A 27,550-nucleotide genomic window follows, 5' to 3' on the forward strand; every position below is an offset into this window, starting at 1 on the left:
CACTGGTAATTATCATTATTGAACATGAGAGGCTCAGGTAAGTGTTGAATAGAGGGAGGTGATCTTTTTGTCATAAAGTAATTTTAATGCAAAGAGAAGCTGGACCAAAGACAGATGATTTAGAAAGTAGCTGTATCTCATTCTAACTTTCCATGTTTTTACTATCAAATTGTTACACTTTAATTAGTTTTCTTGAAAATAATCAGTTTATTCCATTTGTTTTTGTGTTTGTTTAGATCCTCCAGATGAGATCCGGAACCTGAGGTGTTTCCGTGCAGGACAGGATGCAGACATGAACTGCACGTGGCATAGAGGACGACACCCATTGATAGCCACCAATTACACTTTGTACCTTATGAAACAACAGCAGTGAGTTTGTCCTGACTCTGTCATGGGGGGTGCTTATACCTGATGTGAAGGATAAATAACCTGTAGTAAAGTAGCTGCTTCACTGTAACTTTTCTATTTCCATTGCCAGCACATTTCCTCTGACAGTAACACCATGCCAGAATATCACTGCGACACATATTATCCTAGTGGTGACCCCAGGCTGTTACATTGCGCTTGACTCTCTTTTTATTATTGTCCTTTTTCACAAAGCAGTTTACAAGCTCCTAGGTATTGACCTCAGATGACCATGTGTTAGCACAGTATTCCTCCAGTAATCCCTTGCTTGCAGATTGGATCACTAGCATCCCCACACCAGCACATTACCAGTGGCAGTGACTCTGTTCTACAACATGAAGCAGTAATGCCCTCATCCCACCACTGTTGCACAACAGTGACCCTGCATTGTCACTTTATATGAGTAACCCTCTGTCAGCACATTACACAATGAACCTGTATCAGCACATTACACAACAGTGACCCTGTGTCAGCACATTAAGCAGCAGTGACCCTATGTCAGCACATTACACAACAGTGACCCTGTGTGCAAATTATACAGCAGTGACCCTGTGCTGGAACTGTCTATGAGTTACTCTTTATCAGCACATTACACAACAATGAACCTGTATCAGCACATTACACAACAGTGACACAGTATCAGCACTTTACACAACAGTGACCCTGTGTCAGCACTTTACACAACAGTGACTCAGTATCGGCAGATTACACAGCAGTGACCCTATGTCAGCACATTACACAGCAGTGACCCTATGTTAGCACTGTATATGAGTAACTCTCTGTCAGCACATTACACAACAATGAACCTGTATCAGCACATTACACAACAGTGACTCAGTATCGGCACATTACACAACAGTGACCCTGTTTCAGCACATTACACAGTGGTGACCCTATGTTAGCATATTACACAGCAGTGACCCTGTGTTAGCATTGTATATGAGTAACTCTCTGTCAGCACAATACACAACAATGAACCTGTATCAGCACATTACACAACAGTGACTCAGTATTGGGCACATTACACAACGGTCACCCTGTGTCAGCACATTACACAACAATGGACCTGTATCAGCACATTACACAACAATGATTCAGTATCAGCACATTACACAGCAGTGACCCTGTGTCAGCACCTTACTCAACAGTGACCCTGTTTCATTGCATTATAGAACAGTGACTCTGTGTCAGCACATTACACAGCAGTCGCCCCATGTTAGCACTTTATGTGAATAACTGTCTGTCAGCACATTACACAACGGTGACCCTGTATCAGCACATTACACAATAGTGACCCTATGTCAGCATACTATACAACAGTGACTCAGTGTCAGTACATTACACAGCAGTGACCTTGTCAGCACATTACACAGCAGTGACCCTGTATCAGAACATTACACAACAGTGACCCTATGAAAGCACATTACACAACAATGGCTCAGTATCAGCACATTACATAGCAGTGACCCTGTGTCAGCACATTACACAACAATGACCCTATGTCAGCAATTTACAGAACAGTGACCCTGTGTCAGCACATTACACTGTAGTGACCCTATGTTAGCACTGTATATGAGTAACTCTCTGTCAGCACATTACACAACAGTGACTCAGTATCAGCACATTACACAGCACTGACCCTGTATCAGTACATTACACAACAGTGACCCTCTGTCAGCACTTTACATAACAGTGATCCTGTGTCAGCACATTACACAACAGTGACCCTGTATCGGCACATTACATAGCAGTGACTCTATGTTAGCACTTTATGTGAATAACTGTCTGTCAGCACATTATACAATGGTGACCCTCCTGTGTCAACAGATTACACAACAGTGTCTTAGTGTCAGCACATTACATAATGGTGACCCTATGTTAGTACCTTACACAACAGTGATCCTGTGTCAGCACATTACACAGTGGTGACCCTATGTCAGCATATTACACAGCAGTGACCCTGTGTCAGCACATTACATAGCAGACACTCTATGTTAGCACTTTATGTGAATAACTGTCTGTCAGCACATTACATAATGGTGACCCTGCATTAGCACATTACACAGCAATGAACCTGTATCAGCACATTACACAGCAGCGACCCTGTGTTAGCACATTACACCAGCAGTGACCCTGTGTTAGCACTGTATATGAGTAACTCTGTCAGCACATTACACAACAATGAACCTGCATCAGCACATTATATAACAGTGACTCGGTATCGGCACATTACACAACAGTGACCCTGTGTCAGCACATTACACAACAGTGACCCTATGTCAGCACATTACACAGTGGTGACTCTTTGTCAGCACATTATACAGTGGTGACTCTATGTCAGCACATTATACGGCAGTGACCCTGTGTCAGCACCTTACACAGCAGTGACACTATGTCAGCACATTACACAGAGCAGTGACCCTGTGTTAACACTTTATATGAGTAAACCTGTGTCAACACATTACACAGCAGTGACCCTGTGTCAGCACATTACACAGCAATGACCCTATGTTAGCACTTTATATGAGTAACCTTCTGTCAACACATTACACAACAGTGACAATGTTTCAGCTCATTACACAGGAGTGACCCTTTGTCAGCACATTACACAACAGTGACCATGTGCCATCACATTTGAGTAATGCCCTCATGCTACCACTGTTAGATAGCATTGATCCTGTGTTAGCATTTTAAATGAGTGACCCAATGTCAGCACATTACAGAACAATGACCTTGTGTCAGTATATGACACAACAGTGACCCTGTGTCATCACATTACAGAGTAATGCCTTCATTCTATCACTGTTATGTAACAGTGATCCTGTGTTATCACTTCAAATGAGTGACCCTGTGTCAGCACATTACAGAACATTGATCCTATATCAGCACATTACACAACAGTGGTGCTGTGTCAGCACATTACACAATAGCGGCCCTATGTCAGCACACCACACAACAGTGACCCTATGTCAGCACTTTACCCAACAGCGACCCTATGTCAGCACTTTACCCAACAGTGACCCTGTGTCAGCACTTTACACAACAGTAACCTTGTGTCAGCACATTATGCTACAGCTACCCTATGTCAGAACATTACACAGCAGTGACCCTATGTTAGCACTTTATATGAGTAACTCTGTGTCAGCACATTACACAATAGTGACTCTGTCTCAGCACATTACACAACAGTGACCCAGTGTCTTCACATTACAGAGTAAATCCCTCATGCTATCACTGCTACACAAGTGATCCTGTGTTAGGACTTTAAATGAGTGACCCTGTGTCAACACATTACAGAAAAATTACCCTGTGTCAGCACACGACACAACAGTGATACTGTGTCAGCACATTGCACAAAAGTGACCCTTTATCAGCACATTACAGAACAGTCACCCTTTGTTAGTGCATTAAACAGCAGTAACTCTTTACCAATACATTACACAGCAGTGACCCCATGCCAAGACATTACTGAGCAATGACCCTCTGCTAGCAGTTTGCCCATCATGCTTGTAAGATATTTCTAAACTGTGTCTGAGACTGTCAAGCGTGGAGCTGTGACACAAGCTTGATACTGACTCCTGGCATCTTCAACTGCTGTGTGAAGACTGAGAACATAACTTATGCATTCTATGGCTAGTAATTCCACTTTCTTAAACCTCTAAACCTCAGTTACCTCTGTATACGCAGCTTTTGGTGAATGACTAAGGTATTGTAAATAATGGTGTAGCAGGATTACTATCCAGTTATGCAAAATTTTACTGTTAACTGATTTAATCTACTGACTGTTTTCTAATGCTAACCTCTCCAATTCAAACTACTACTAAAAGACTATCCATATAAAACCTAAAGACCATCTGTATAAAACCTGAAGACTACCCATATAAAACCTGAAGACTACCCATATAAAACCTGAAGACTACCCATATAAAACCTGAAGACTATCCATATGAAACCTGAAGACCATCCATATGAAACCTGAAGATCATCCATATGAAACCTGAAGACCATCCATATGAAACCTAAGACCACCCATATGAAACCTGAAGACTACCTGTATAAAACCAGGCTCTGATCCTGCAGTTCCACAGGCTGAACCTGCTCCTCCCTCTGTCCACCATCAGCATGCTTTGACTATGTTAAAAGAGAAGTACTTTGCCTAGGTTATACATTACTAATGACAGTGACTGTTCCATAGAGTGTACTCAGTGTGTTTAATGTCATCTATATGAACTGCAGCTTGTGAATACTCTTATCTATTGACAATGTTCTTTACAGCTTGTTATATGTCTGTATATTTGCACTATATGTTTATAGCTTCACATTGTATGAACTGAAGCTGAGTTTTTACTTAATTAATATATTGTTTGCCCTGTATTGTGCTTTGTAATAACTGTAACTATGTTATGTCAGTGTGGAGCATTTCTCCCTGGGCCTCCATTAAAAATGGGATACAAATGGGATATTATCCCAGTTGAACTGTTGGCAATCTTCTCTTGATAATTTCTTGATATAAATTGTTAAGTTTTTTTAATTTTTTAATTATATTATATTTATATATGTATATGTGCCACAATAGTGCCAATAATCAATCAACACTCTTTGGTTAGTCTCTTGCTCACTGTGTTAATTTGCTGCTTTGCTTCCTTCTTCACCTTTCTTTTATCCTTAAATTTTTTAATTAACCACCTGATCACTAACAGGTTAAAAGAAGTGAACTGTTGTTAGTTGGTGTGTGGAAGAAGCTTCTGTGTATCAACGTTAGTTTTTTTTTTTCCTCTGTGTAATTTTTACTTTTTTTTCTTTTTTTGGGCTCTGGCTTTTGGTTTCGTTCCTGTGGATTTACAAAGTTTAGTAAGTAAATAAAATAAGTAAACTGCTTACTAGCACACCGTGGTTGTTTCCTTGTCTAGTACCTACAGATGATCAGTTGTAATCAGAGTACTCTACTAGTAAACAAATGTAAAATAAAATAAAACAGTGGATGTTCTTCGTGTTTCACTGCTGCAGTCCTAACCATTGGGTTATCCATGCTGTGGTAGCCCTCATTTGGTCTGAATACCAGAGTCAAGGTTTTGTGCGTCGGCTGCTGTCGCTTGCTGAGGGATGTCAGATTGTCCGAGCTGTAAAAGAGAGCAGGCGATGCCATTACCTCAGTCTTTCTTGCTCTGGAGCCCAGTGCAGAAGCAATTCACAACAGTGCCGGTCGGCTGTTTCCAGATTTCGAACTTCAACTGAAAACGTCTAAAGCTAAGTACCCCGTTGGGGATCCTTACTTTTTCTTGCACTAACTAATGTCTGAAAAAGTCAATAACTGTCTCACCTGTGGAAAGCAAATACCACACCGAGACTTCCATTCTTACTGCATCACTTGCTTAGGCCCAGATCACGACATACCCCGCTGTCGGTTCTGTACCCTCTTTAACACTAGAACTATTCATTGTAGAGCTGTGTTTATAGCCAGTTATTTTCATCTTCCATCTCCGTTTACCGATATGGCATCTGTCAGTCAGCAAACCACAGATCTTCCAAAAAAACATAAAGATAAGGAAAGAGATAGACTGCATAAGACCAAGCCTTCCGATGACACCACCACTAAATGAGTCGTCAGTTCTTCAGAATTTATTGAGGCACTTTCGCAGCCCCAGATGCCTGACTCGATTACTTCGCAGGCCTCTACTGACACCCTTTTGGAATCCTGTATGCTGCAGATGTCTGCATTGTCTAATGAGCCTTTGGCTGTCTCTGCCTCGGTTGGGTCCAGAGCCACTAAGCAGGCACCGGCATCCGAGGATACCGCTTACACTTCAGCTTTCACTTGAAGGCCTTTGCCCTCTCTTCTGACTAACACACCAACAGCACTGAGGGATACTCTTCAGGCCAGACTTAGAGCTACTCCAAAGGAAACAGCAAAAAGTCACCATTCCACTACTCCTCCCCCTCCTCAAGCTAGAATGCTTAAAATTGCAGAGGATCTCATTACTTTCATCTGGGGTAATCAGGCCACTCCAGCCAAAAGGAGAAGGGAACCTTCTCCAGACATCCAATCAGATTTAGATTCAGAGGGATCTGACTCTTCTGTTTTTGAAGAGGAAAATCCTCTTACTGTCTATGAAGACTCAGATGCAGAAGATTCTATTCCTTCTGCATCACCTCCAGAGGACTTTTCCTTTGGGGAAACCCTCCACACCCTCAGGGCACACTTCCAGTGGGAATCAACAGATTTCCCTCAATCCAAGAAAAGACTAAGACAGTTTCTGGACCTCCCCCAGCACAGGCCTCTGACCATCCCATCCATCTTGGAAGGTGGTAGATGATGTTTACCAAGAATCCAGCCTTACCCCTGACACCCTTCCACCCACCCCCAGAAAATATGACAGATACTACAGGATACCTGACTCTCATAAATTCCTCTACAGAAATCCTATAGCACATCCAGAGGTGATTACTCAGGGACTTAAGGGAGTTAAGGCTACCTCTGCAAATAATCCTACTCCCTCAGACAAAGAATCCAGGGCCCTGGACAGATGGGTAAAAATGTATATACTTCTACAGCTTTAACTAAAAGGGCTCTCAACTGTCAGTTCCATATGTTAAAATATCAACAGCACACTTTGGAACTTTTGAAACTGAACATTTCTGCTTTACCAGATTTTGCCAACAATAAATAGATAACAGAATTACTGCACTCTTCATCTCAGGTGGCAAAGCACTCCTTGCACTGTGGATTTGATGCGCTAGAAACTTCTAGCAGGGCAACAGTGACAGGATCTGTTATCAGAAGACATGCATGGTTGAAGGAACAACCTTTCCCTGAGCATGTCCAAGCCAAAATCATGGATTCACCTCTTGACAAAGACAGCTTGTTTGGACCGAAAACTGAAGAGGTACTTAAAAAAATGGAAGACAAAGCAAAATCGATGCAGACTGTTAAAGATTTTCTTCAAATACAACCTCCTAGGTTCAGTAAAAATTTTCCCTCTAAACACTGGTCCTTTCCTGCACCAAACAGGCAGGCACAAGGCATAAGGACAGACCCACCGACTCAAAAACCCAGGGCCAGCAAAGAACTAAAAAATGGCCCCCTCAAACACTAGAGCAAGGAGTTCAAAAGCAACCCTGTATGGAAAAAACTCTCAATGACTACCTTTCCCATCTCTGCCTGGCTCCACCATACCAAAAGCTAGGAGGAAGGCTATCTCTATGCAGAGAAAATTGGAACTCTATAACAAAAGATCAGTGGGTCTTAAAAATCATTGCTCAGAGGTAAAAATTAAATTTCCAAGAGCTACCTCCTCCAAGAGGGTACCCAAACCTACCTCCAAACCAGTGGGCAGAAGCACTAAAACAAGTGCAAAACCTAATATCCCTAAGAGCAGTAGAACTTGTACCTCCAGAACCAGTTGCAAAAGGATTCTATTCCGGACTATTCTTTGTTTCCAGGAAAGAGGAGACTTGGAGTCCCATCGTGGACCTATCCTTTCTGAATATCTTCACGGTAATCCCAAAATTCAAAATGTTACCTTACAACAGCTTCTACCTATGCTGCCAAACAAAGCTTGGATGGTCACCTTAGACATAAAGGATGCTTACCTGCACATCCCAATAAGGGAATCATACAGAAAATTCCTGCCCTTCAGAGCAGGATCACTATACTTTCAATTCTCTGCTTTGCCCTTTGGCTTATCTACTGCTCCCAAGGTATTCACCAAATGTCTAGCTCCTGCTATTGACATTTACAGGCAAAACAATGTACACATTTACCCTTTCCCTGGACGACTGTCTCATCTAGGCAGACTGCAAGGAACCGCTCCTGCAGCACCTGTCATTTGTAAAATCCTACTCGCCTTTCTGGGGTTTACTATCAATGAAAGAAAATCAAAACAGATACCTACCAGGAAAATCATAGTTCTGGGAGCCTTACTTGACACAGAACACCAAATGGCCTTTCACTCCCCAGAAAAACAAAGTTTCCTACCAAAATACTTCACTATTCTGGCCTCCCAAACCCAGCTTTCTGCCAGAAAATTCCTGCAAGCTCTAGGGTACATGACCTCATGCATCCTCCTGGTACCTCTGGCCAGATTGCACATGAGGAATATTCAGTGGTACATAAAGAACCTATGGTGTCAACACTCACAACCTCTGTACACCTCCCTGCCTGTGATCCCTTGCATAAGATCCGAGTTCCTCTGGTGGGCCCAGGCCTGTGCTCTGAACAAGAGACTTCCATTCACCCTCCATCCATCAGACCATACCATAACTACATATGCTTTGGACATAGCCTGGGGCACCCACCTAGAAGACAGATGCATCCAAGGTCTCTGGGACACACAAATACTACCCTTGCACATCAACCAAAAGGAAATGATAGCAGTGCAAAACACTCTGGCATCCTTCAAACCCTACCTCAAACCAATGGTTCTTCTCATAAAAACAGACATCACAGTCATGTGGTACATCAACAAACAGGGAAGGACTCAATCTTACCCCCTGTGCTGACTAGCCATGAACCTGTGGCTATCAGCCTCATCCATGGGACTACATCTTACAGCCCAATACCTTCCGGGCATCAGCAACACCCTAGCAGACCACCTAAACAGAAACCTACTGGAGCCACATGAGTGGCAAATCCACAGAGACATTTTTCTGCAAATTACCCACACATGGGGGACCTCCCAGGTGGACGTCTTTGCCTCTCATTTAAATCACCAAGTACAGAAATTCTGCACCAGGGAGTACCATCACCTGGCCTGGAAGGTCGATGCCCTGACCTCCCCTTGGAATACCCTCTTTGTGTATGCATTCCCACCTCTACCTCTCATTCCAAAAGTACTAACCAAGATAAGGGAGGAAAAACCAAGAGCAATACCCATTGCCCCAGATTGGCCCAGACAGCATTGGTACCCACTGCTGCACAGCCTATCTCACCAGCCCTCCTGGCAGCTACCTCTGATACCTCACCTGCTATCCCGGGGGGGGGGGACAATGCTGCACCCAGTCATTCATACATTCAAGCTCTCAGCATGGCTTATTCTACCAAAACCAACAAGGAATCTATGCTAAGCAAGCAAGTCCTTGACATCATTACAGAAGCCAGAAGGCCCAGCACCAGAAAATCTTACGCTGGAAAATGGAAAAGATTCTGCTCCTGGAGCCATTCCAAGGGGGGCAGACATACATATGCCCTCCATTCCTGTTATTCTAGATTATCTTGCTGACTTTCTTAGTAAGGGTCTCTCCTTCTCCTCCATAAAGATCCATGCCTCTGCCATCTTGGCACACTTTGATACAGAACAGCCATTGTTCTCCCACCCCCTTATCAAACAATTCCTTAGAGGAGCCTGTAATATCAGGCCTCTCAGAAGACAGCCCACCCCAGCCTGGGACCTGAGCTGTGTTTTAGAAAAGCTTACTCTGCCTCCCTTCGAGCCTGCAGCATCCTCATAACTAAAGTACATCTCTTGGAAGACTGTTTTTCTCTTGGCTATTACTTCAGCCAGGAGAGTGTCAGAGCTTCAAGCTTTAATGGCCATTGAGCCATTTATCATCTTCCATACAGACAGGGTTTCCCTGAGAACCAATCCCTCCTTCATGCCAAAGGTGGTTTTGGATGTTACCCTCAACCAGGCCATCCACCTGCCCACCTTCTTCCCTAACTTTCAGAACAAGGGGGAAAGGATACTGTATTTTTGGATGTGCACGGGCAACTCAGATTTTATCTGGATCACATAAAGACATTCAAGAAAACTGACCAGCTCTTGGTCAGCTTTATAACAGGGGCACAGGGGAAACCAATAGCCAAACAGACCATTTCCAAATGGATAGCACACTGCATCCAGTTTTGCTAGTCCTTGCATGGAAAACCACACCCTAGGGACAATAGAACCCATTCCACTAGGGCTACCTCTTCTTCCACAGCTTTCCTTAGAGGGTAACCCATCAAGGACATCCTGGAAGCTGCCACATGGACTTCAGTCCACATCTTCACCAAACATTACCATCTGAATCTGTTCTCAAAAGCTAAAGCTGGGTTTGCCTCTGCAGTTCTACAGGGCATGCTCAACCAATCTTAAGTTTCTGTTAACTTCCACCCTTCTCCTCAGCTTTGGGAATCTTCCCAATGGTTAGGACTGCAGCAGTGAAACAGGAAGAACATAGCAAAGTTGTGTATACTTACCATAAATGTAGATGTTCGTGTATTCTCACTGCTGTGGTCATGCTTTCCCTCCCTCCTTCCCCGATATTTGCTGTCCTTACAGAGACACATATTTCTATATGGGTCTCTGACCCAGAACTACTAATAATTATTAAAATTGGACTTCTTTGGTTGGTTAAGGCAAGAAAAACTGAGGTAATGGCATCGCCTGCTCTCCTTTATAGCTCAGATGACCTGACGTCACCCAGCAAGCGACAGCAGCCGACACACAAAACCTTGACTCTGGTATTCGTACCGACTGAGGGCTACCACAGCATAGATAACCCAATGGTTAGGACTGCAGCATTGAATACACTCTAACATCTACATTTATGGTAAGTGTACACAACTGTACTTTCTGAAACTTTGCAAGCTGGAGGACCCCTTTTTATCAAAGAAATATTTTAGCAGACCCCTATAGGTGGCGGCACATACATTATGTTTGGATCAACTCCCCCAACCCTCCCACTTAGCCCCCCCCCCATGCAGCCATTTCAGTGTCCCATTATTTGGCTATCTCCCAGTTGCCATAAACACTGTTCAAAACTCTGTGTGCATACTGTTTTCTGCTTTATTTCTACAATGATTACAGATATTTGGATTTCATTTAAAACTTTTATTTCAAATTTTATAACACAAACACTGATAGACATTTGCTAAAGCTAAACAAAGTAATGCGGTCTCACAATGAAAACAGACTTAGCATTAAAACTTTTCTGCCTTTGAAACTCACATTCACTGAAACAGCACTGAAACCCACAGTCAAAGACAATGCATCTGGCCCGTGGCGGATTAAGTTTAGCTTTGGGCTGTTTTCAAAGTCTTTGTGAACATTGTTAGGACCATGCAAAAGTTATTTGATTCACTTTCCTGATTGTATAATTAAATTTTAAGACACAATAATTAAATTATATCCCTTGTATAATACAGTACCACTTGGTAGAGTGTGTTTTAAATGTATAGTTTTGCACATTTTTCCAGTAAGCAATGAAACAAAACATATGAACCAAAAATGACAAAACTGCCCAATTTAGAACATTTCAACCATAAAAGGCCACCCGAACTTCTGTCATTACAATCCGCAAGTATCAGGCAATATGCACAGTCTCTGCAGAAGTACAAGTCATCTAATTACACCTTAAAGATATCTGTAACAAATAAAAAGGTTGCTGCTAACAAACAACTTTGTATTTCAGTGCTTCATCTACATACCAATTCAGTGCCTGATGCCCTTGAAGAATAAGTTGCCTACTTCTGTTACATAAGAAATGGTAAACTGAAAACAGATTCATAGTTACAAGGCATCTCATCCAAAGGATGGATATATTCATGACTTCAGTACCCCACACCCTGAAAATAAAACACAGTTGCAGCAATCCATCTACATGGGAGTAGAACCCACAGCCTTCTGAATTAAAATTCAAGCATGCTACCTGTTGTGCTAATAACACTGTTGTAAAATTGTATACAACAGTAGTGATACCATTTGTTAGCTAGCTAAACAAAACATTTGCACAGAACAGACAAACATATAGGGCAAACATCTGGACATTCTGCAAACAGCTGGACAGCTGAGGGGTATGCTACTTATTTCTTACACACACACACACACACACACACACACACACACACACACACACACACACACACACACACACACACACACACACCTCCCTGCCTCTTACACATGCACAGCTACTTTCTTCCCTCTTACACACACACACACACACACACACACACACACACACACACACACACACACACACACACACACACACACACACACACATACACACACACATCACACACACATCACACACATCACGCACACACACACACACACGCACACACATCTCACACACACACACACATCTCACACACGCACACACATCTCACACACGCACACACATCTCACACACGCACATATATACACACATCTCACACACACACACACACACACACACACACACACACACACACACACACACACACACACACACACACACCGTACCTCTCAAAGAAAGTAATTTTGCATTAGTACGAATATTCTGAAAGATATGAAGTTTAAAGCTCAAATGTCTGCCATTATTTTCTGACTTCAGTCCGAAACAATTTACCAGGGATTTGCCAGAAAACACTATTTTATGAGAAATGGAACAAATGAGGCAAAAATTTGCACAGATCACTTCATTTTTTAAGTCTTTATTAAAAAAAAATACATTCTGGCTACGGTTTTCAATAAGATCATCCGGATCAGCTCTGCAGTAATTTCTGTCAGCAGCACAAATCCCAGACCTTACTTAGAGGGAGCAGAACAGTTGTTTAAATTTCCCTCCAAGTTCTAACTGCCCAGTAGAAAACACAGGGCAAGTGAGCACCTGCTCAGCATCAGCCGCAAACGTGGATGCTGTTCCTTCTTTCCATTTCTACAAACTCAGGGCAAGCAGCTGCTTAGCCACGGACGTGGAAGTTAAGCAGCTCAGCTGCACACAGGGAAGAGTCTTTTTCTTCTTTTTTTTTTATAAATTGACTGTGAGAGGAGAGACTTTTTTTACAAGGTCACTGATGATGCCCAAAATCTAGGTGAGCTCACGGACCCCTGGAATGCATCGTATGGACCCCAGTTTCAGAAACACTGAAATAAAACAATAGCTATATATTTCAGAATTTCAGCTGTTATGTACATCATGTAAACTCATACTCTGTACTCATGTCCTGTCAGCCTACTGGATAGGAGTATCCCTGCATATCGGAAATTTGTGAATTGGATCTTTGAACTTTCTGAATCTTTTCCTTATCATGAGAAGTATATAGCTGCTACAGAAAATTCTGCAGGTGTATCGGAACTAAATGTTTCAAACTTATATGTGACTTCACACTGATATTTCATATTGGGACTTTTGTCTTTTTTAATTTCTTCAAGTCTCTTGGGTTTTTAATACCATGACGGGAATGGGCCCCATTCCTAAGTCAAAGTATGATTAAACTCCATGAAATTATTATTATTTCAATAGTTGATGTTATCCAAAAGTGCTGTTCGCAGCACTTGCAGTGCCCAGTAATGTCTCCTTCTACAATTCGTATGGAGTTACATACATCAGTAACATATCTAAGCAGGACTGTAAAATCTTTTTTATACGACTTTTTGCTCCTTCTACTATTGGAACTGTCTGGGTATCCTTCTTCCACATTGCTCTCATTTCTGCCTGCAAATCCTGGTACTTTATGACTTTGTGTCTGCCTGAACATAAGACACTGTAATCACTGGATGTGGCAATTTCAGTGATCAGTGCTACTTTTTTCTTCTTTACGTGGACTACTATATCTGGTTTTCTTGCATCTGTTTTTTGAACTCTTGGTAATGGGTTATTCCATGTGATATAAACTTTTCATTTTCTATAATGCTTTGTGGTTCACCTTTCCAGTGTTTTTCAGTTACTTCAGTATTATAATGTTTACACAATCCCCAATGCAACAGTCTTGCCACATTATTATGCCTTTCAGTATACAGTCCTTCTGCCATTAATGTATCACAACCAGCAACAAGATGTGCAACGGTTTCCAATTCTGTTTTACAAAACCTACATTTGTCTGTTTCTCCCACATGTTCAATGGACTCTGTAAACCAACATGTATGTAGTCCACTATCTTGGGCATCCAGTATTAACCTTTAATCTTTTGGTTTAAATTTGCCTGTCCTTAACCATTCCTGTGTTCGATCCTGATCAACGTGAGGTTGTTCAAAGAGTGTTCTATACTTGCAACTATGTTTGTGCATTTTCCACATTTCTTGCCTTCTCATCTGATCCTTCACTTTGCATTATTTGTTTTGTTATTTGGCACATTCAGTTGCTGCCTGAATTTTATCTACTTCTGGTTTTATTTCCATTTCCACTTGACGCCATTATGGTTCTGCTAAACTAAGCAGGGAAGTCATCTTAGACTTATTCTCCTCATGTTTCAAAACTTTCACCACATTTGGGTCTTCTGAGGTCAGCAGATATGTACAGTGGATATAAAAAGTGTACACACCCCTGTTAAAATGCCAGGTTTTTGTAATATAAAAACATGAGACCACAATAAATCATTTCAAAACCTTTCCCATCTTTAATGTGACCTATAACCTGTACAATTCAATTGAAAAATGAACAAATCTGTTAAGGGAAAAAATATAATAAATAAAAAACATAAAATAAACTGTTTGCATAAGTGTGCACACCCTTAAACTAATACTTTGTTGAAGCACCTTTTGATTTAGTTACAGCATTCAGCCTTCTTGGGTACACACCTGCCATCAATTCAAGAGACTCAGATTAACCCCAAATAAAGTTCAGCTGTCCTAGTAGGATTTTCCTGACGTTAACTCACTTGCCTGCTACAGCAAAAACCATGGTTCGCAGAGAGCTTGCAAAGCATCAAAGGGATCTCATTGTTGAAAGGTATCAGCCAGGAGAAGGGTACAGACAAATTTCCACAGCATTAGATATACCATGGAACACAGTGAAGACAGTCATCAAAAAGTGGAGAAAATATGGAACAACAGTGACATTGCAAAGAACTGGATGTCCCTCCAAAATTGATAAAAAGACAAGATGAAAACTGGTCAGGGAGGCTGCCAAGAGACCTACAACAACACTGAAGGAGACACAGGAATTTCTGGCAAGTACTGGTTGTGTACTACATGTGACAAAAATCTCCTGAATTGTCTATATGTCTGAGCTATGGGGTAGTGTTGCAAAACAGAAACCTTTTCTTACACAGAAAAACATCCAGGCTTGGCTAAAATTTGCAAAACAATACATGTTGTTTTTCCTTGTTGTTAACTGGGCTGGTGTCTGTTCAGGATTGCATATAAATAGTTCTTGCTCATAGTTAAATGTCCATGTACAAATGACAATACTTTGACACAGAAGTTAGATACTGCATCTGGACCTGGGTTTTCCAATTAGGAGCTTTACTTAACTTTGTTTCAGTCTCTCTGGCTGTTACTTCATCTCATTTCATATCCTGTACCTTTGAACTTCTTATTCTTTCTTTTATTTTTTCTATCCATTTAGTCTCTTTCTCATGTTCCATAAGATCTTCATAGATAATTCTTCAAAATGTATCTATGTCTTCTTTTTTGGGTAGTTTTTCAATTCCTTTTGCCTTGTTTCCCAATTTTCTATAAAACTTTTTTGGTCATCAAAAAATTGCTTATTTTGTATTTTTCCTTTATATTTATCTGCATATCTTCTAAGTGTTTCTGCCTGTTCTGATACTTTTACTGTATTATTTGTGATGGTGCACAATATATCCTGATCTGTTCTAATACCGCGCACTGCATTTATCTCGTGTATCTTTGAGTATTTTTGTTGGTCTACTCCTTCTTTTATACTCTTCTAACAGTGACACCTCTTCTCTTAATTGCTTTATAGTTCTCTGTTCGATACTTGCGTGATGGCATTTGATTTATCCCCTTCCTTTCCCTTACTACCCCGTGTTTTTGTGGTAAGAATTTATCGGTTATTAATTTAGCTGCACAGTAATATATGCTATTTATTTCTGTTACATTGCATGAATCTCTATGAACAGTCCTAATTACTGTGCTCATTTGTCTCATCAGACTTATAACTTTTTTGGTTTTCTTGAATTTCTGCAGTCTGTTACTTCCATTGATATTAATATGTGTGTCTATCTCTATTAAATCAAGCAACTCTTCTCTTAAATCATTTTTTTCCTAAACTGAGGGCACATTTTTGTTCTCCATTTCTGTGGGCATTCTATAGGAAGTTCCAGAGCATCTTCCTGTGTCACATTTTCTCCAGTTACATCCTGTGTTGTCCGTTGCTCTTTCATATGGGAACTCACTGGCCTACCACACTACAACATTGCCTGTGTCAGTTGCCACAGTGTCCTTGTTGTGCAAATCCATCTGAATTTTTATGCTGGTTTCCTGTGGAAGGATCCAAAGTATCTTCATGTGACAACTGATGTTTCCCACTCCACTGGTTTCTCCTTAATTTGGGGATCCATTGCTCTATCCTGTTGTGATGTTATTAGAGTTAGACTTTCTGCACTAAATGCATCACTTTGCAGGTAATAAATAACCCCAGTTTCTACTTTCTTTACCTTCTCCGTTACAAATCCACTTTTCTACTTTTCTTCTTTGCTTTCTTATTTTTTGTTTTGTAACATTTTCCATATCTGGGTGCCTTTGCCTGTATTTTTCTCCCGCTGCTCTTTTTGTATTGATTCGTTTTGCTTTCTCCTTTACATAAATATTGCATCGTACTGAATCTTTTTCTTTCCCATGTCCATTTTTCTTTTTCAGATGTCTCCTGCTCCCCTCATATCCTGAGAGGGTGGTACACTTACCAAGTAGCCTGATCATGTCCTAAGCTTCACGTCTTGCACTCTGAATTAGCCATTTTGATCAAATGCCTCCTGTTTCTTCTGTATATACAAATTATTGCTTTGTATGTAATAGAATGTTGGCTTTTGCATTGCCTATATCGTTTGCTTCTGACTGACTCTGAGGTTGATTCATCTGAACTTGTACTCAGGTTCTGTCTTTTCTACAACTTGGAAGCATGTTGATATTTCTGTCATTGTACTGGTTTCATCTTTGCTGATCTTTCTGAAGCAGCTAAACTACATTACCTTTCTATTAAAGCATCAGTTGAGAAGTGACAGTAGGTAACTTACTAGAATGCATTCTGCTCAGGAAGACTTACCCTTTGGTGTTATTACTGTTCCTTGAGGTGGAATGTTTCTGTGTTTTAGTACAGTCAGGTGACCGCTCGTCTGGACTTCTTATGAGTCTTGACTGGTTATGTTCTGTCTACTTGACTGTTACTCTGGGAATGTCTCGGAGTACTTGCAATATGATTTAGCTCCCTTTCTCTTGCAAAGGCTCAGAATGCTTAACTGCTAAACTGAGGCCCACTGACTGAAAATACAGTCTCTGGAATTCCATATCTACGAAAAATAGATTTCAATATACCAGGCACAAATAAAGTTGTATCTTTTTTTGCCTGAATAAGCTTATTAATTGTCAGCTCAAAGAAGGTAATAGCTCTGAAATGAAATAAACCTTTTTCAGCTTTATTCTGTGGCAGATATCATACATTGTGCAGATGTATTTTTAGGATGCTAACTGTGAAACTTACTGCGGATTTCTCAAATTTGCACAATTCTTTGTTTCCCTCTGCCTGCTCTATCATTTTTAGGCAGCTAAGGATATCACAAACACTTTGTTAAAATTTCACAATACCCACATGTTAGTCATGGGGTATCATCAAGTTATCTCACTTTAACATAAGAGCTTGAATAGAGGGAAGTTAATTTCCTTATGGACTGCCCATTACTTCTCTTTTTCATCTCCCTAATTGTTGTATTGCAGTTTGAATGTTGTGAAATCTGAGATGTTCTTCATGTTTCATTGTTGCAGTCATTACATTTGGGTTATCTGCCTGCAGGTAGCCCTCAGCCAGCCTGAATACCAGAGTCTTGGATTCCTCCGTTGGATGCTGTCCCTACTTCCATGACGTCAGGTCGTCAGGGATATAAAAAATGCAGCTGACGCCATTACATCAGTCTTTCTTGCCGCACGGTGCCCGAAGCAGAAACAGTTAGCAAGTGCCAGTCGGCCAACTCCTGAAATTTTCATTTGCAAGTTTCAGAACCATAGTCTTTGAAAAAAGCTTAAGTACCCCGTTGGGATCTTTTTTCTTGCTCTTAACCGATGTCAAGTAAAAGTTAACAATTGTACTACCTGTGGAAAGCAAATACCTCATAAAGATTTTCATTCATACTGCATTCCTTGCTTAGGCCCAGACCACGACGTCCCTCGCTGTCGGTTTTCTGCCTTATTCAACCCCTGAACTATTCGTCATCTGTCTATTTTCGCAGCAAATTATTTTGGTACTCAGTTTAACTATCCAGAAATGGCTTCGGTAAGCCATCCGACTACCGATATTCCAAAAAAATGTAAAGATAAAGACAAAGACAGACCGCATAGGTCCAAAACTGCCGACGATGCTTCCATTAAGCTAGTCATCAGTTCACCGGGACTCAGTGAGGTGCTTTCGCAGGCCGTGATACCCACTACTTCAGATTCTCAGGCCTCTACTGACACCCATTCGGAGTCCGGTATGCCGTGAGATGCTTCTTTGACTATGGAACCTGCGGATGTTTCTACCTTGGATGGGTCCGGAGCGGCTGTGCAGGCACCAGCTGCTGAGGGTGTATTCAGGCCTACAGATTTGCATTTCAAACCGACTCCATCTTCTTCATCAAGGCCTAATACTCGACCCACCCCTAGAAAACAAACATCCAAACTGCATGGTCAGGCCTGTATGCCTAAAAAACAAATGCTTAGAATGGCTGAAGACCTTATTACTTTAATCAGGGGAAGCCAGCCTTCCCCCTCTAAGAGACCTAGAACTGATTTTCCTTCTGATTCTTCTGATCAGGATTCTGAAATTTCTGTTTCTTCTGATTACCAGGATTGGCCCTTATCTACCTATCAGGATTCTGATGCAGAGGATTCCATTCCCTCTGCTTCCCCTCCAGAAGATTTTAATTTGGGTGAAACTTTGCACGCTCTTACTCTGACTCAAAAAGAAGCTTAGAGACTTCTTACTCCTGCCCCAACACAGGCCTTTAGCTATCCCTCCTGTTCTGGACATTGTAGATGATGCCTTCTTCAAATCTAGTCTGGCCCCAGACACTTTACCTCCAGCTCCCAGAAAACCTGACAGGTATTACAGAGTACCTGACTCTTACAAGTTCCTATTCAAGAATCCTACTGTGGATCCAGAGACAATTTCCCAAGGACCAAAAGGTATTAAGGCTACTGCTACCAAAAACCCTACCCCCTCTGATAGAGATTCCAGGGCCTTGGACAAATGGGGTAAGAAGGTATACACTTCTGCTACTTTGGCCATTAGGGCCTTAAATTGCCATGTTCGTATGTTAAAGTATCAGCAGCATATTGTGGGACTACTTAAACAGAAAATGATGTTGATTCCTGACTGTGCTGAACATAAAGAATTACAGGACTTAATACATTCTGCTGAACAAGTTGGTAAACATACTTTGCAATGTGGTTTTGACTCTTTAGAAGCATCTTGCAGGGCTGCTATCACTGGGTCTGTACTTAGAAGGCATACTTGACTTAAGGAGCAAAACTCTCCAGATCATTTTAAAGCTAAATTACTGGATGCTCCCTTAAACCAAGACTGCCTGTTTGGAAACAAAGCAGAAGTCCTTAAAAAGATGGAGGAAAAAGCTAAATATATGCAAACTGTTAAAGATTCCTTGCAAGTACAGCCTCCCAGATTTAGGAGGCATTGGCCTTCTAAGAATTGGTCCTTTCCAGTCTCTTCCAGGCCTTCTCAGTCCAAACCCAGGAACAGCAGACCACCTAGGCTACTGTACAGTCTCAGTCGACACACAGGCCTAAGCAGAGGAGGGCTCCCACTTCCAAAGATGGAAGTAGTAAGACACCCCCCCCATGGAAAAATGTCACAATGACTTAACCTTAACCCTTCCAAGCCCTGCTCAACTGCCTGCTCCCTTAGGAGGAAAGCCCACCCTGCATGCAAAAAACTGGGAACTCATTACCCAGGACAAATGGGTTTTAAATATAGTTTTTCAAGGATACAGATTCCACTTCCACACTTTACCAACCCCAAACGGTTGGCCCGACCTACCCTCAAATTAGTGGGCAGAGGCTCAACAGCAGGCTCTCTCTCTTCTAAGTATCAGGGCTATTCAACCTCTCCCAGCAGAAGAAAGGGGACAAGGTTTTTACTCAAGACTTGGTACCCAGAAAAGACAGCTCCTGAGGTCCTATCCTGGACCTGTCTATTCTAAACACCTTTTTGGTAATCCCAAAATTCAAAATGCAAACTCTTTATCAGCTGCTTCCTATGCTAGGCAAAGATGCCTGGTTGGCAACCTTAGACTTAAAGGAAGCCTACCTGCACATTCCAATAAGGGAATCTTGCAGGAAATACCTACGCTTCAGAGCAGGCTCCAGGCACTATCAGTTCTCTGCACTTCCCTTTGGCTTATCTACTACACCCAGGGTATTCACAAAGTGCGTAGCTCCAGTCATTGCATTTTGCAGGCAAAGAAATATTCAAATATACCCTTACCTGGACGATTGTCTAATTCAGGCAGAAAGCCAGGACATGCTACTAAAACATCTGGCATTTGTAAAGAAACTGCTAACTTCACTGGGGTAAACCATAAACGAAAAGAAATCTCATCTAGTACCCTGCCAACAAATTGTATTCCTGGGAGCAAGCTTGAACACAACTTCCCAGATCGCTTACCTCACGCCAGAGAAACAAGTTTATTTGACAGCCTACTTCAAACTACTGGCCACAAAGACCCAGCTATCTGCAAGGAAAATACTGCAAGCCCTGGGGTTCATGGCCTCTTGCATTCTACTAATTCCATATGCAAGACTGCATATGAGGAAACTACAATGGTATCTAAAAAGCCTATGGTGTCAACATTCTCAGGACCTGGAATCAATAATTCCCATCATTCCTTGTATAAAGACAGAGTTCCTTTGGTGGGCAGAAGCCTGCCACCACAACAAGGGGCTCCCATTCACTCTACTCCCTGCCACCCAAACCCTAACAACAGACACATCAGACTATGCATGGGGGGGCTCAGCTGGCAGGGCAGTGCATTCAGGGCAAATGGAACGCAAGTCAGATGCACCTGCATATCAATCAAAAAGAAATGTTAGCTGTGCAGCATTCTCGGACAGCCTTCAAAGACCACATTCTTCCAGGACAATTATTGGTAAAGACAGACAACACCAATGTTATGTGGTACATAAACAAGCACTGGGGAATCCATTCGTACCCTCTCTGCAAACTAGCCATGGCTCTGTGGAACACAGCCTTGAGCTACCAAGTGCACCTACAAGCTCAATTCCTGCCAGGCAAGCTAAATTCACTAACAGACAACCTAAGCAGAAATCTCATGGACCCACATGAGTGGAAACTGGAACCAAAGATATTCAACCTTTTGAGAAACGAATGGGGGAATCCAGAGATAGACCTGTTTGCCTCCCCTCAGAACTACCAATTGGACAAATTCTGCACAAGGACTCCCCAAAGTCAAGCTTGGAAAGTGGATGCTCTGTCCTTCACATGGGAAAGCCTCTCAGTTTATGCCTCTCCCCCTCTGTCTGTCCTCTCGAAAGTACTGCTAATGATCAAACAGGACAAACCAAGGACAATACTGATTGCACCAGAATGGCCACACCAGCACTGGTACCCTCTCTTGTGCAGTATATTACTGCTGGAACCATGGCACCTGCCTCAGACCCCTTTGCTGATGTGCCAGCAGGAGGGCCAGATTCTGCACCCTCAGCTTCAAACCCTTTACCTTGCAGCCTAGCTAATTCCTTGAGTTCTCCAATAGTATCCCTCAGTACCGCAGGTGCTAGATGTCATTCTGGTGGCAAGGAGGCCTAGTACTAGAAAATCCTATGCTGAAAATTGGAAAATATACTGTTCCTGGAGCCAGACTCAGGGGATGGGCACAGTGGTGCCCAGCTTACCGCATATTCTTCAGTACTTAACAGAGATGCTGCACAAGGGCCTTTCCTTCTCGTTAATTAAAATTCATGCCACTACCATTTCAGCACATTATAATACTGAGCCACCCCTCTTCTCTCACCCCTTGCTAAAGCAATTCCTCAGAGGGGCCAAAACTTTAAGACTACCCAGGAGAGCCCCTACTCCAGCCTGGGACCTCAGCTTTGTATTGGAAAACCTCACTCTACCTCCTTTTGAGCCAGCTGCAACTGCAGAATTGAAATTCCTTTCTTGGAAAACAGCCTTCCTTCTAGCCATCACTTTAGCAAGAAGAGTGCCTGAATTACAGGCCCTCATGGCAGTGAAGCCCTCCATCATTTTCCATGCAGACGGGGTTTCCTCATGACCAACCCTTCCTTTATGCCCAAGGTGGTGTCTAGTGTGGCCCTTAACCAGTCTATTCATTTGCCTAATTTTTTCCCAAATCCACAAAACAAAGGGGAACAAATTCTGTACTCTTTGGACGTGCACAGACAACTTAGATTTTATTTGGGCAGGACTAAGCCTCTCAGAAAATCTGAACAGCTGCTAGTTGGCTTTGCTGCAGGGGCAGAGGGGAAGGACATTTCAAAGCAAACCATTTCTAAGTGGATACCCCACTGCATTCATTTCTGCTGTAATAAGCACCATGGAAAACCTACCCCACAAGGGATAACATCACATTCCACCAGGGCTGCATCTACCTCTGCAGCCTTTCTCAGAGGAGTCCCTACCAGGGACATCCTAGAAGCTGCTACCTGGAGCTCTGTACATGCCTTCACCAAGCATTATCATTTGCCTATTTTTTTCTAAATCCAGAGCTGGTTTTGCCACTGCAGTCTTGCAGGGCTCAATAGCTGGTCCTAATGCTCTCTAACTTCCTCCTCCCTTCCTTAGCTTTGGGAATCAACCCAAATGTGATGACTGCAACAGTGAAACACGAAGAACATAGTACAGTTGTGTACACTTAACGTAAATGTAGATGTTAGAGTGTATTAACTGTTGCAAGTCCTGGTTACAATCCCTTCAGCCCCCTGACTTCTCTTGGCTATACCTTTCCTCTTGTTTAAGTGTATTTTTACTTTCTGGTGTATTTGCTTTTTATTGGAGGTGTAACCTGATATATATATTTGCTTCCCATTATGGGGGCACCTGACATCCGGGGCAAGAAAAACTGATGTAATAGCGTCGGCTGCATGTTTTATACCTCTGATGACCTGAAGTCATGGAAGAAGAGAAAGCATCCAACGCAGGGATCCAAGACTTTGATATTCAGGCCAGATGAGGGCTACCTGCAGGCAGATAACCCAAATTTAATGACTGCAACAGTGAATACACTCGAACATCTACATTTATGGTAAGTGTACACAACTGTACTTTCTAAATCTGGCCCCAGTCCTTAAGTTGCATTTTCTAAAATGACCAGTGTTGGGGATAGTGCAGTTTGTGGGAGATGTCTTTATTGTAAACACATTAGTGAGTACATTTTTTTAGTATTAAGAATTGTTGTAATGCGTTTCAAATCAGACATGCGATTGTGTGACATTGATGGCTAATTTATTTAATAGAATGTACATGTAATGTACTCCGTGCTGGACAAACTTCCCGAATGTATAAACATACTTGTACTGTGTTTTGTAAACATACTTTGATGCACAATACTGCAAGATTTACTATTGTAAGCATTGACTGAGTCATGTTCAGTACATCTGCTTCTAAACAATTTTAAATGCTTTGTAAAGAAGAGGCCAGATGGGAACTACATTTCCTCCTGGAAATTGTAATACTGATTTTTGTCATTGTTTCTTTAAAATGTTATCATTATGTTGTTTTAAGCTATAAAAGGTTTTGATGGGATGTTTTCTTTTTTATGCTGTGTGTAGTAGTGAAACCAGTTTGTTTCTTTGCCATATAATGTTAATACATCAAGTTCATTGGATTAAGTGTTCCTCTCCCCTGACAAGGTCACTTACAACTAAGTTGCTGGTCAATTTGTGTCCTTCGTTGGCTCTTCATACCCAATTGTACCTTTGTACATATTTTGAAACCTATTCTCCCCTTTGTAACTCTGCTTACTCTGAAACTTAGTAGAAGTCTATTATGTATCCTGTGTCCCTCTGTATGCTGTCCTAGTACTCACATAACATAACTCTCTTTCTCCTTTTGTTTGTATTCCAACCTCCTCAGCCCTTTACTTTGGGTGTTTTCCCCCAGCCTCGAAGAAACCACCTTCCAACACACACTTTCCGGAACTGCGTGGGTGGATGCTATTACAACAAAGCTGTGCCTATCTTTAGCTGTAATTATTTTTCAACGTGTAGGTGACTTTACATGCTGTTTTTTGAAGCCACCCTATTTACTTTGTTTTAACTGTTTAATTGATATTTAACTCGGCGAGCATACCAGCTAGCTACTACAGTCGTATTTTTTACTCAAACCCACTCTCCCAGGCCTTGCATAGCGGAGCAGCTGCATTGCATGGACTACACCACTAGGTGGCAGTATAAGGCCATACTAGCTTACTAAGTCTCAGGTGTGCTGCCCAAACATTTCTCCAGCTCTACATTGCTATCCCACTAATATTATTCCCCAATTTGAATGGTTAAGTCTCAAGTGTCTGCTACCCATACTGTGCTCATCTCTGCATGTGCTGTTGCCCTAAGGTACACTGGAAACCAAACTTACCTGTACTCTCCAGATAGCATTAGTGATTGTGTTACTGATTGTTTTTCTTTGGTAACTCCTCCTCATTTTTCCCTTTCTTGGGTCTACCTGCTCTGTTCGTCCTGCAGGCTCACTGCGCTCCCCTACCCTACCCTCAAATCTCACCCACCCCCAGTGCACCTGACTTTATACCTCCATAAGCCACACCCCAACCCTAACATCCAATCAATCACTGTACCTCATCATCTCTCTACTCCAACATTATATGTTTAGCTATTACACTTTAAAGTACCAATACACCACATAAGCATTCACATCTTCCTTCTCTGCATCTACCCCTATCAGCCCCTCTTCCTTCCTCCTCTTTTAAAACTTATATTAGACTACAAACAATGACTAAAGTACAAATGTCTAACCACAAGAAAGTCATACTGTGTCACACTATTCTACCTCTTCTGATTGCATCCTATTTCTTAACTATTTATGAACAATCTCACCTTCAATGACTTTCACCATCCCTTTCTACAAACTCCTCCTTCAACTCATGCATCCACCAACAACCACTTAAATATCACATCTACATCCTCCTATCTACTTCCTAAGTTCCACAGAAAAGCCCATATCTCTTATCATCCATCTAGGAAATCTGTACACTTTAACTCTATTATAAAGTGTATACATAAACTTCAACTGCACCCTCTATCAGATGGTGACATTCATCCCATCCCTGGCCCAAACCATATCAATGCCACAGACCTCCACAGTCCACCTACCTTTCACAGCCCATCTAGACCATCTGACTCTCTCTATATTGCTCATCTCAACATTGTAGCATAAACAATAAAGTATCCCAACTTCATGCTCTGTTAGATGTATATTCCTTCGATATCCTATGTCTCACAGAGACTTGGTTAAAACCTTCAACTCAGGACAATGAAATTACCCCACCTGGATATAATATACTTAGAATTGACTGCAAAACAAAAAAAGGTGGTGGAGTAGCAATATGATATAAATGATGGCTACAAGTTAGCTCACTTGATTCACATCCACCCAATGACAGTAATGCTGAATCACTCATTGCCAAACTGCAAATCAATGCATGTAAAGCCATTTATATAATTTGCTCTTACCTCCCTCCTGGAAACAACATCAATACCCTGGATAATATCCTTAGCTGGCTTTCCACTAACTTACCACAGGAATCTATAGTGCTGGGTGACCTTAACATAGACTGGACTAGCTCTATTGCAGCTAAGCCAACCACCCATCTTAACCTATATGGTTTCTCCGAAACTATTACTTTTCCAACCAGGACGCATAAACCTAGGCACAAAGAAAGCACCTTAAACTGGATTCTGAATTGGAGGCATTCCACTATCCTGGTCTAAATGAAAACTGTAATATCTCGTGCTTCTTAAAATTCAAAAGCTATCTGAGATAATTACAGTCATCTTATTTTCAATTTTTAACATATAGTTTTTAAATCTTTTAATAGTTCCACACCAGCACATTATGACTACAGTCACTACACCAGCTTAATATGATAATAGTTGGTATATCTAATATACTTTAATATACTTTATATTATAAGATATGTCATTAGTATTGGCTGTTTTTGGTCTGGTTCTAGGATCAAAAGACATTTATCAATTTTTTGTGTCTAACTATTTTGTTAAGCTCTCTTGTAACAATTGCTTCTGTGGTTACGCATCTAGCATATATTTTCTTAATTTGGAACTAATAACCACTGTTTTTTCTGGTTACATTACAGAACCAGAAAATTGTAGTAATTGGCATTAGTTTCGTTTTTATTATTTATTTTAAGGTTGACAAGTATTTCATTCATTTTCTTACAATTTTTGTACTTAAATATTGTGAATATTGCATTGTTTGGGTCATGCGGAAGTGACGCTCCTTAGTTGTGACATCACAACTGTATTTAAATTTTGAATCTTGGTGCCACGCTGTTTGATTCTCTGAGGAAGCTACTGATCTTTACAGTAGCGAAAACGCTGTGGACCTTTTTTATATCAATAAAAACTTGCATTAAGAAGACATCTGAAGTCCTCTATTTTTACTTCTTGAACTTGTTTTGGACACCTGTATCTTCTTTTAGTATCGTTGGTTTATCATCGTTCAACAGTTTGTATGTTTAAACTGGATTCTTGTTAACAGTCATCCTAGTACATATAAAACAGGTACGATTCCTGAGGATATCCGTGACCACTCACTCACCTACATAATTAGGTAAAGAACTAACATTCCCAACCCAACCTGTTATAGAACTACTCGGACCAGTAAGTACTTTAATCCAGATAGCTTCCAAACTGAACTTAGTGCTTGTGACTGATCTCCCCTAAAATACCTCCAACTTGAGGATGCAGTGTTCTCCTTTAACACCAAATTCTTACAAATCCTGGACTCCCATGCCCTTATTCAGTCCGAAATAGGACAAAAACTGCCCCATGGCTTACTAAAGACACTAGACAAAAAATCAGACTGAGAAGTAACATGGGCCAAATGGAGAACTACCAGAAACCCAACAGACCATCATAACTTTAAACAGATTAGAAATGCTACCAAGAAATCTATACTCCTTGACAAGAAAAACTTTTACCTTCAGCTCCAGCATAAACATCAGTACAATTCCCAAAAGTTTTGGTCAGGTATTAATAAACTAGTACAACCAGGACAC

General features: G+C 41.5%; 1 protein-coding gene across 1 annotated transcript in view; it reads left to right on the forward strand.

The window, feature by feature from the left end:
- The first annotated feature begins 242 nt into the window (after positions 1–242).
- LOC122790010 (interleukin-12 receptor subunit beta-2-like) overlaps positions 243–27,550 on the forward strand; it is a 1,182,445-nt gene continuing 1,155,137 nt past the window's right edge. The window contains exon 1 of the mRNA XM_044057546.1: positions 243–369. Within this exon, the coding sequence (XP_043913481.1) occupies positions 293–369 (77 nt within the window). The 5' untranslated portion in view covers positions 243–292. The remainder of the gene's footprint in view (positions 370–27,550) is intronic.

The sequence above is a fragment of the Protopterus annectens genome, chromosome 15.part0 (assembly GCF_019279795.1).
Source record: "Protopterus annectens isolate FY-2018-M chromosome 15.part0, PAN1.0, whole genome shotgun sequence".
Lineage (NCBI taxonomy): Eukaryota > Metazoa > Chordata > Ceratodontiformes > Protopteridae > Protopterus > Protopterus annectens.